General features: G+C 34.6%; 1 protein-coding gene across 1 annotated transcript in view; it reads right to left on the bottom strand.

Annotated features, from left to right (window-relative positions):
• Positions 1 to 12238, bottom strand: part of LOC132555923 (serine/threonine-protein kinase SIK3-like) — a 50162-nt gene that overhangs the window by 21531 nt on the left and 16393 nt on the right. Inside the window, exons 5-9 of the mRNA XM_060220301.1 lie at positions 11859 to 11983; positions 8022 to 8145; positions 3233 to 3465; positions 2737 to 2905; positions 2222 to 2352 (exon numbers count right to left, since the gene is read on the bottom strand). Of these exons, the coding sequence (XP_060076284.1) occupies positions 2222 to 2352; positions 2737 to 2905; positions 3233 to 3465; positions 8022 to 8145; positions 11859 to 11983 (782 nt within the window). The remainder of the gene's footprint in view (positions 1 to 2221; positions 2353 to 2736; positions 2906 to 3232; positions 3466 to 8021; positions 8146 to 11858; positions 11984 to 12238) is intronic.

A 12238-nucleotide genomic window follows, 5' to 3' on the forward strand; every position in this document is an offset into this window, starting at 1 on the left:
TCAAATTCTAAACACATGTTACTTGTCATTTCTATCACAAGATCACAGTAAAAATGTTCATCACAATAACGCATCCCATTAATATTGAATCTCCTTATAAGTATAACACCCTTCTACAAGTGAAAATCACACCAATAGCATACTTCCGAACAAATTTATCATTGGATACAGTACTGCCAAATCGTGAATTAAACTATATCATACAGCTGTCCTTCTAGGACTGTTCAGTATTGCTAAGGGTTTAAACGTTAATCCCAGGAAGGATCTGATCAAATAGTATATCTCATAATAGCAAACAGATAGTGATAAATAATTTTGTTTCATCTTTTAATTTTATGATAAGAATGCTATTTTATCTCTTAATTTGATTATAAAGAATTTTGTTTCATCTCTTAATTCAATGATAAGAATGCTATTTTATCTCTTAATTTGATTATAAAGAATTTTGTTTCATCTCTTAATTCAATGATAAGAATGCTATTTTATCTCTTAATTTGATTATAAAGAATTTTGTTTCATCTCTTAATTCAATGATAAGAATGCTATTTTATCTCTTAATTTGATTATAAAGAATTTTGTTTCATCTCTTAATTCAATGATAAGAATGCTATTTTATCTCTTAATTTGATTATAAAGAATTTTGTTTCATCTCTTAATTCAATGATAAGAATGCTATTTTATCTCTTAATTTGATTATAAAGAATTTTGTTTCATCTCTTAATTCAATGATAAGAATGCTATTTTATCTCTTAATTTGATTATAAAGAATTTTGTTTCATCTCTTAATTCAATGATAAGAATGCTATTTTATCTCTTAATTTGATTATAAAGAATTTTGTTTCATCTCTTAATTCAATGATAAGAATGCTATTTTATCTCTTAATTTGATTATAAAGAATTTTGTTTCATCTCTTAATTCAATGATAAGAATGCTATTTTATCTCTTAATTTGATTATAAAGAATTTTGTTTCATCTCTTAATTCAATGATAAGAATGCTATTTTATCTCTTAATTTGATTATAAAGAATTTTGTTTCATCTCTTAATTCAATGATAAGAATGCTATTTTATCTCTTAATTTGATTATAAAGAATTTTGTTTCATCTCTTGACTTAATGATTAAGAATTTTTTTCATGTCTTAATTTGGTGATAAATTATTTTGTTTTATCTCTCAATTGGGTGATAAAGAATTTGAATTTATCTCTTAATTTGGTGATAAAGAATTAAATTTTATCTCTCAAATAAGAAGAAATCTTGTTTCATCTCTCAATTTGATGATAGAGAATTTTTTGTTTTATCTCTAAATTGGGTATTGGGGATTTTTGAATTCATCTCTCAATTTGATGATAGAGAATTTTTTGTTTTATCTCTAAATTGGGTATTAGGGATTTTTGAATTCATCTCTCAATTTGATGATAGAGAATTTTTTGTTTTATTTCTAAATTGGGTATTAGGGATTTTTGAATTCATCTCTCAATTTGATGATAGAGAATTTTTTGTTTTATCTCTAAATTGGGTATTAGGGATTTTTGAATTTATCTCTCAATTTGATGCTAGAGAATTTTTTGTTTTATCTCTAAATTGGGTATTAGGGATTTTTGAATTTATCTCTCAATTTGGTGAGAGAGAATTTGAATTTATCTCTCAATTTGGTGATAAAGAAGTTTTTGATTTATTTCTCAATTTGGTGATAAAGAATTTTGTTTTATATCTTAATTCACATGTATTCTGGAGATTCATCATCTCCAAAACCCTGTTACAAAGGAATGATTATCTCAGAAATTATCTCTTTCTATTTGATTTAAAAATATTACCAAATATTACGATACAATCCAGTTGAAATAGTAATTACTGTGGTACTTTTATCCTTACTGAAGTTTAAATATTCCAAATGAAGGATATGAAATCAGTGTATAATGTGAACAAAAACCTGGGTGGTTTACAAAACAACGATTTGTAAATTAATTCACATGTGTTAATTCAAATAGTACTTTTGTTGAAACTAACAAGTCACATTTAAGTTGTCAATTTATCATTTTTTGCTTTCTTTTCTCTTTTTTTGAGATTTAAATCATTATAAAAATGAAAGACCTACTTTTACTACAAACGAAAGTAAACATTTAAGTTATTATTGTTTTTGTTTTTTTTTTCCCCAGTCTTCAGGATATTGATAGATTTATCAAAAACAAAAAATAAAAGTTCAATGTTAGTAAAACAAACCTCTGTTAATTGGTTATTTTCATTAAAAAACTGTACTTGTGGTATAGCACCCATGGTTTTCGTGGCAGCAGGAATCTTCGGCTCCGTTTCCTTGGATACCTCTACTTCTACTGGTATTTCTACTCTTTCCACTGAAAAAAAAAAAATCTTTTATTTATTTTCCTTCATGTTAATAATAGTATTTCCATTTCAATTTGATGAAGGTTCATTTGTCAGCTATTGAGAATATCCCCCTATTTTATTTGATTTTTATTTTATCTGTTCATCGTTTTGCAATATACAAATCTATGGATTAAGTCACCACAAATTCATAAAAAGTCAAACCAAGTCGAAAAATGATTCTAAAAAATTCTGAAAAAGAATATTTCATATTAATCCAATTTTATCAATGAATTTTTAGCAAGTGAACTGCATAAATGTCAGATTTAATACAAAGAATATTAATAATAAGCCATATTCTTTGATTGAGAGTTTAAAAACTTTCATATTAAGTCAACAAATTTCCGGTTCCTTACCAACACCAGTAGTAATACTAGATCTGCGTTCTGTCCGTACGGCCAGGGGCAGATTTGGAGGACCTAAGGTCGGTAGTTTGCTCATCATTGTCTTTGGATGTTTCTTTAGTTTATCTAACAGCAGGTGATATATGGCACTATGGAAATCGTAGCATTGTTCCTTTACCGACTGAAATGAAAACATGGTGGCTATTTTAAGCAATTCATACTTTTCTATACAGACCTACATATATATTGTATCCTAACAAAACTGTCTTAAAAAAGTCTATAAATAGATATATCATACCCTAACGATTTCTAGAAAAATCTATAAATAGATACCGTACCCTAACCACTGTCTATATAGATCTATAAATAGATACCCTACCCTAACCACTCTGTCTATATAGATCTATAAATATATACTGTACTGTAACCACTTTGTCTATATAGATCTATAAATAAATACTGTGTCCTAACCATTCAGTCTATATAGATCTATAAATAGATACCGTACCCTAACCACTCGGTCGATATCTATTTCTAGGTACTCCATATGAGACATGATCTGTTCGTTTAAGTTCTCCAGGTCGGGATCGACATCTGTTGGTCGGTTGTACTCATTTATTAATTCCTCAAAATCTGGATCATCCTCTCCACCCTTCATCCACCGGTGTTGTATTATCTGTTTCATCGTGATACGTTTATTGGCGTCTACTGTAAGCATCAGTTTTATTAAATTTTCACATTCTGGAAAACAAGAAACCAAAATGATTTAACAAGATGTGAGGATTTTCTATCAGTATGCAAAATTACACCTTCATATCATTAGATGATCATTACCCTCCAATAAGCTAAGGTAATACAACTCTGAAGAGGCTGGACTTATTGCTGGACAAAACGTTTTTTCATCAGGCATTAGTCACTGACTCGAGCAGAGACTGGACTTATTGCTGGACAAAACGTTTTTCCATCAGGCATTAGTCACTGACTCGAGCAGAGACTGGACTTATTGCTGGACAAAACGTTTTTTCATCAGGCATTAGTCACTGACTCGAGCAGAGACTGGACTTATTGCTGGACAAAACGTTTTTTCATCAGGCATTAGTCACTGACTCGAGCAGAGACTGGACTTATTGCTGGACAAAACGTTTTTTCATCAGGCATTAGTCACTGACTCGAGCAGAGACTGGACTTATTGCTGGACAAAACGTTTTTTCATCAGGCATTAGTCACTGACTCGAGCAGAGACTGGACTTATTGCTGGACAAAACGTTTTTTCATCAGGCATTAGTCACTGACTCGAGCAGAGACTGGACCTGTTGCAGGACAATAAGGGTGAGTTTTTCCATCAGGCATTAGTCACTGACTCGAGCAGAGACTGGACTTATTGCTGGACAAAACGTTTTTTCATCAGGCATTAGTCACTGACTCGAGCAGAGACTGGACTTATTGCTGGACAAAACGTTTTTTCATCAGGCATTAGTCACTGACTCGAGCAGAGACTGGACTTATTGCTGGACAAAACGTTTTTCCATCAGGCATTAGTCACTGACTCGAGCAGAGACTGGACTTATTGCTGGACAAAACGTTTTTCCATCAGGCATTAGTCACTGACTCGAGCAGAGACTGGACTTATTGCTGGACAAAACGTTTTTTCATCAGGCATTAGTCACTGACTCGAGCAGAGACTGGACTTATTGCTGGACAAAACGTTTTTCCATCAGGCATTAGTCACTGACTCGAGCAGAGACTGGACTTATTGCTGGACAAAACGTTTTTCCATCAGGCATTGGTAACTGACTCGAGCAGAGACTGGACCTGTTGCTGGACAAAACGTTTTTCCATCAGGCATTAGTCACTGACTCGAGCAGAGACTGGACCTGTTGCTGGACAAAACGTTTTTTCATCAGGCATTGGTAACTGACTCGAGCAGAGACTGGACCTGTTGCTGGACAAAACGTTTTTCCATCAGGCATTAGTCACTGACTCGAGCAGAGACTGGACCTGTTGCTGGACAAAACGTTTTTTCATCAGGCATTGGTAACTGACTCGAGCAGAGACTGGACCTGTTGCTGGACAAAACGTTTTTCCATCAGGCATTGGTAACTGACTCGAGCAGAGACTGGACCTGTTGCTGGACAAAACGTTTTTCCATCAGGCATTGGTAACTGACTCGAGCAGAGACTGGACCTGTTGCTGGACAAAACGTTTTTCCATCAGGCATTGGTAACTGACTCGAGCAGAGACTGGACCTGTTGCTGGACAAAACGTTTTTCCATCAGGCATTGGTAACTGACTCGAGCAGAGACTGGACCTGTTACAGGACAATAATGGTGCATGTTTTTTCATCAGGCATTAGTCACTGACTCGAGCAGAGACTGGACCTGTTGCTGGACAAAACGTTTTTCCATCAGGCATTGGTAACTGACTCGAGCAGAGACTGGACCTGTTACAGGACAATAATGGTGCATGTTTTTTCATCAGGCATTAGTCACTGACTCGAGCAGAGACTGGACCTGTTGCTGGACAAAACGTTTTTCCATCAGGCATTGGTAACTGACTCGAGCAGAGACTGGACCTGTTACAGGACAATAATGGTGCATGTTTTTTCATCAGGCATTAGTCACTGACTCGAGCAGAGACTGGACCTGTTGCTGGACAAAACGTTTTTCCATCAGGCATTGGTAACTGACTCGAGCAGAGACTGGACCTGTTACAGGACAATAATGGTGCATGTTTTTTCATCAGGCATTAGTCACTGACTGCATGTGCAGAGACTGGACAGGACAATAACGTTTTTTCATCAGGCATTAGTCACTGACTCGAGCAGAGACTGGACCTGTTGCAGAACAATAAGGGTGAGTTTTTCCATCAGGCATTAGTCACTGACTCGAGCAGAGACTGGACCTGTTGCAGGACAATAAGGGTGAGTTTTTCCATCAGGCATTAGTCACTGACTCGAGCAGAGACTGGACCTGTTGCAGGACAATAAGGGTGAGTTTTTCCATCAGGCATTAGTCACTGACTCGAGCAGAGACTGGACCTGTTGCAGGACAATAAGGGTGAGTTTTTCCATCAGGCATTGGTAACTGACTCGAGCAGAGACTGGACCTGTTGCAGGACAATAAGGGTGAGTTTTTCCATCAGGCATTGGTAACTGACTCGAGCAGAGACTGGACCTGTTACAGGACAATTATGGTGCATGTTTTTCCATCAGGCATTGATAACTGACTCGAGCAGAGACTGGACCTGTTACAGGACAATAATGGTGCATGTTTTTCCATCAGGCATTGGTAACTGACTCGAGCAGAGACTGGACCTGTTACAGGACAATAATGGTGCATGTTTTTCCATCAGGCATTGGTAACTGACTCGAGCAGAGACTGGACCTGTTACAGGACAATTATGGTGCATGTTTTTCCATCAGGCATTGGTAACTGACTCGAGCAGAGACTGGACCTGTTACAGGACAATTATGGTGCATGTTTTTCCATCAGGCATTGATAACTGACTCGAGCAGACAATCATGGTGAGTTTTTCATTGACCAAGGATAACCACCTGTACATTTGACTCAAGTTACAGCTAGACTCGTTAAAATACAACGTGTAGCCAATCACTCTGACTGTGTGTGATGACAACATGGTTTTGTTACACTACACAAAACGTGGTTCTACAATCCTCCATTACCAGCAGTGGTGTCAACTAGGCTGTTTGGCCATGGAAACATGGAGATACCTGTTGGGTGAATTCACACCTTTGTAAACTTGTGAAACCACGAATATAGCAGTGGATAGACACAAACAGAACTAGAAATATTCAAGTTAGATTTCTAAACATTGGTTCTTTAAAGAGGTCACAGGTAAAATCATTGATGAAGCACGTTTACTGTTCTACCAAAATGAAATTTTTTTCTGCGGTAGATAAATCTAATAATTATTTTAAAACTATAAACAAACAAACATGTTCTGAACCTGTTATCTCATAATACACCCAAATTATATTTCTGCTTCAATTTCAACATCTAACATTGAGTTGAAACTTCTCACTGATAAAACTGTTCAATAGAAGGCCTGATAATCAGGAAAGGAATAATTCCAACAAACAAGAAATTAACAATTCAACAATGCATGCTTACATTTTTGTCTTCTGGTGAGTACCTTCAGTACTACATCAATTTTGAATAAAACATTTAAGTGGTTGGTCACATGTTACAGTAATTATATAACAAGAGATCCCAAAACGATCTTGGTGCCCACCATTGTTTGATTTTCATTTGCTTTTTGAAAATGAGATCTTTTCCCTTCTTTTCTCCTCTCTGTTTTTGCTCTTTATGATAAGACATTTGAACACTTCTTTGCAGAAATTGCGATGATAGTCTTTACCTGCCAAATCCAAAATGACTGCCTTGAAGCCATTTTGTTTCTTCTGATCAGTCCCAAAATCAAATGGACACAAGGAAAGACCAAAGGGAACATGTGTATGAATTTTAAAAGATATCCATTCAATACTTCTGAAGAAAAAGGATAACAATCTTTACTAGGTGAAATCTAAGATGGCCACCTTTCTGCCATTTTGTTTTTCTGATGAGTCTTAAAATTTGATGGGCACAACTAGAGATGAACCTATGTATACAATTTAAGAGAGGCACAACTAGAAACCAAGGGGAACCTACATATGCAATTTGAGAAAGATCTATCAAGTACTTTTCAAGAAATAGTGGTAACAAGAATTATTTTATTTGGATAGACGACGTAAAAATGAAATAAAGAAAACAGCACTTTTCCCTTACAGGGCCAACACTGACTATGAGATTGTTAATGCAATGACATATACCTTAATTACAAACAACGAATTGTTATCAATAATGATATGCCATTATGACAAAGATCGCAGAGTTTGATCTACATCTAAGTCTGCGTAGCAATCAATATATTATTGATACGAGACATAGCCCAGCCCCAATCCAATGATAACTTGATATGAGGCACTGACACAGCTGTTGTTGCAGTCATCAAAGACAGTGTTCTGTTTTTTTTTCAATTTTCAAAAATTGTCATGTGACCCCAAACTTGAAAGTAAATCTGCGCTGGTGTGAAATTCAGGATCGGGCAAAGTTGTATTGAGAAATTTGTATCATCAAAGAAAACAGAGAAGGTTATTCAGGGGAGACAATCCAGCTCAATAGGAGAGTTAATAACAAGGCAATAATTCAACTCAATGCAAAAGAAAGTTTTACTCCGGGTGATAATAAGCTCCATGGGAAAGAAAATTCATCTGTCATAATTTATATAAGCATATTTACCTGTTGTCATATAAAACGGAACTCCAAATTTTCCCCTTAGCACCCGTCCGCGTAAACTCTGTAACGTGTTGCCATCAAAAGGCAGCGCCCCACACACTAAAACATATAGCACCACTCCAAGACTCTGAAAATAAAAATGAAAAAATGTTGATCCAGCTGTAAAAACACACATAATAAAATATACAACTCAAGTCCTGCAAAAGTTCCAAAGTGAAATTTTAATATTGTAAACCACTTATATGTCGTGTGGTATTTATTTTCACGTTGATTAGTGAGGAGAGTAAATTGTGAATTAAAATCCCTCGCACTGGATGGCATCAATGTTGAGGCCATCAATGTTAATCCTGTTATCTTGTCTTGAAGCCTTGAAGAGTCCCTGTCTCAAATAGCTCATCATTCATGAATTTAAAGTCGTTTCTAAATCAGCGTTAACAAAATCACATATTCATAAATATGTTTGTAGAGATAAGTTCACAAAATAAAGTACTCGTGACATCAGTTCACAAAATAAAGTACTTCTTAAATCAGTTCACAAAATGATGTACTCATGACATCAGTTCACAAAATGATGTACTCGTGACATCAGTTCACAAAATGATGTACTCATGACATCAGTTCACAAAATAAAGTACTCGTGACATCAGTTCACAAAATAAAGTACTCGTGACATCAGTTCACAAAATGATGTACTCGTGACATCAGTTCACAAAATGATGTACTCATGACATCAGTTCACAAAATAAAGTACTCGTGACATCAGTTCACAAAATAAAGTACTTCTTAAATCAGTTCACAAAATGATGTACTCGTGACATCAGTTCACAAAATGATGTACTCGTGACATCAGTTCACAAAATGATGTACTCGTGACATCAGTTCACAAAATGATGTACTCGTGACATCAGTTCACAAAATGATGTACTCATGACATCAGTTCACAAAATGATGTACTCGTGACATCAGTTCACAAAATGATGTACTCGTGACATCAGTTCACAAAATAAAGTACTCGTGACATCAGTTCACAAAATAAAGAACTCGTGACATCAGTTCACAAAATAAAGTACTCATGACATCAGTTCACAAAATAAAGTACTCGTGACATCAGTTCACAAAATAAAGTACTCATGACATCAGTTCACAAAATAAAGAACTCGTGACATCAGTTCACAAAATAAAGTACTCATGACATCAGTTCACAAAATAAAGTACTCGTGACATCAGTTCACAAAATAAAGTACTCATGACATCAGTTCACAAAATAAAGTACTCATGACATCAGTTCACAAAATAAAGTACTCGTGACATCAGTTCACAAAATAAAGAACTCGTGACATCAGTTCACAAAATAAAGTACTTCTTAAATCAGTTCACAAAATAAAGTACTCATGACATCAGTTCACAAAATAAAGAACTCGTGACATCAGTTCACAAAATAAAGAACTCGTGACATCAGTTCACAAAATAAAGTACTCATGACATCAGTTCACAAAATAAAGTACTCGTGACATCAGTTCACAAAATAAAGTACTTCTTAAATCAGTTCACATAAAGTACTCATGACATCAGTTCACAAAATGATGTACTCGTGACATCAGTTCACAAAATAAAGTACTCGTGACATCAGTTCACAAAATGATGTACTCGTGACATCAGTTCACAAAATAAAGTACTCGTGACATCAGTTCACAAAATAAAGAACTTCTTAAATCAGTTCACAAAATAAAGTACTCATGACATCAGTTCACAAAATGATGTACTCGTGACATCAGTTCACAAAATAAAGTACTCGTGACATCAGTTCACAAAATGATGTACTCGTGACATCAGTTCACAAAATAAAGTACTCGTGACATCAGTTCACAAAATAAAGTACTTCTTAAATCAGTTCACAAAATAAAGTACTCGTGACATCAGTTCACAAAATAAAGTACTCATGACATCAGTTCACAAAATAAAGTACTTCTTAAATCAGTTCACAAAATAAAGAACTCGTGACATCAGTTCACAAAATAAAGTACTCATGACATCAGTTCACAAAATAAAGAACTCGTGACATCAGTTCACAAAATAAAGTACTCATGACATCAGTTCACAAAATAAAGTACTTCTTAAATCAGTTCACAAAATAAAGTACTCATGACATCAGTTCACAAAATAAAGAACTCGTGACATCAGTTCACAAAATAAAGTACTCATGACATCAGTTCACAAAATAAAGTACTCATGACATCAGTTCACAAAATAAAGAACTCGTGACATCAGTTCACAAAATGATGTACTCATGACATCAGTTCACAAAATAAAGTACTCGTGACATCAGTTCACAAAATAAAGTACTTCTTAAATCAGTTCACAAAATAAAGTACTCGTGACATCAGTTCACAAAATGATGTACTCGTGACATCAGTTCACAAAATGATGTACTCATGACATCAGTTCACAAAATAAAGTACTCGTGACATCAGTTCACAAAATAAAGTACTTCTTAAATCAGTTCACAAAATAAAGAACTCGTGACATCAGTTCACAAAATGATGTACTCGTGACATCAGTTCACAAAATAAAGTACTCGTGACATCAGTTCACAAAATAAAGAACTCATGACATCAGTTCACAAAATAAAGTACTTCTTAAATCAGTTCACAAAATAAAGAACTCGTGACATCAGTTCACAAAATAAAGTACTCGTGACATCAGTTCACAAAATGATGTACTCGTGACATCAGTTCACAAATTAAAGTACTCGTGACATCAGTTCACAAAATGATGTACTCGTGACATCAGTTCACAAAATGATGTACTCATGACATCAGTTCACAAAATAAAGTACTCGTGACATCAGTTCACAAAATGATGTACTCGTGACATCAGTTCACAAAATGATGTACTCATGACATCAGTTCACAAAATAAAGTACTCGTGACATCAGTTCACAAAATGATGTACTCGTGACATCAGTTCACAAATTAAAGTACTCGTGACATCAGTTCACAAAATGATGTACTCGTGACATCAGTTCACAAAATGATGTACTCATGACATCAGTTCACAAAATAAAGTACTCATGACATCAGTTCACAAAATGATGTACTCGTGACATCAGTTCACAAAATGATGTACTCATGACATCAGTTCACAAAATGATGTACTCGTGACATCAGTTCACAAAATGATGTACTCATGACATCAGTTCACAAAATAAAGAACTCGTGACATCAGTTCACAAAATGATGTACTCGTGACATCAGTTCACAAAATAAAGAACTCGTGACATCAGTTCACAAAATAAAGAACTCGTGACATCAGTTCACAAAATGATGTACTCGTGACATCAGTTCACAAAATAAAGAACTCGTGACATCAGTTCACAAAATAAAGTACTCGTGACATCAGTTCACAAAATGATGTACTCGTGACATCAGTTCACAAAATAAAGAACTCGTGACATCAGTTCACAAAATAAAGAACTCGTGACATCAGTTCACAAAATAAAGAACTCGTGACATCAGTTCACGAATTTAAGTGCTCGTGAAATCAAAGTGATTTACAGTTTATCATATAGGTTCATTATCTAACAAACCATGAAAAGTAATAAAAGATAAAAAAAGTTGTCTAAACACTGAAGAAAGATCTTATAGAGCTATATTGCTATCTTACGTCAAAGATGAGCATGTTTATGTATGAAAGGATATTAACTGGAAAACAAAATTTCCTTCCCTTTTACCCTTTGAATTGTAAAACAAAATGCAACTCAATTATTTTAAAATGAATTTTTTTCCACTAGAAATCATTAAGATTTTCCCCACTGAATTCAGTAGACATAGAAACACTTACCCATATATCAACTTTCGGAGCATCATATTCTTTGCCTTCAAATAGTTCTGGAGCCGCATATGGAGGACTTCCGCACCAGGTTTTTAAACATGACCCGGGTTTGAAGTAATTACTGAACCCAAAGTCTGAAAATAAATCACATGCACAACATTACAAATCAGAGATAGAGAGATTTAATAGGATTGTTTCAGTATGATTAAACATTGTCGCACTAACCAGGGTTGTATGAGGATGGACATCAAAAGAGAAATTAAGTTTGAAAGAAAACAAAAAAAAGAGGTGGATGGAAAAAATTTCTGTCAAATTTCAAGTGCAAGTAAACAAAAACATCAGGAAGCAAATTTAAAAAACTTTTGAAATAAAAATAAAATACACAGATA

This window comes from Ylistrum balloti, unplaced genomic scaffold (genome assembly GCF_031769215.1).
Source record: "Ylistrum balloti isolate Yb309-2 unplaced genomic scaffold, AGI_CSIRO_Ybal_v1 Utg370528, whole genome shotgun sequence".
Lineage (NCBI taxonomy): Eukaryota > Metazoa > Mollusca > Bivalvia > Pectinida > Pectinidae > Ylistrum > Ylistrum balloti.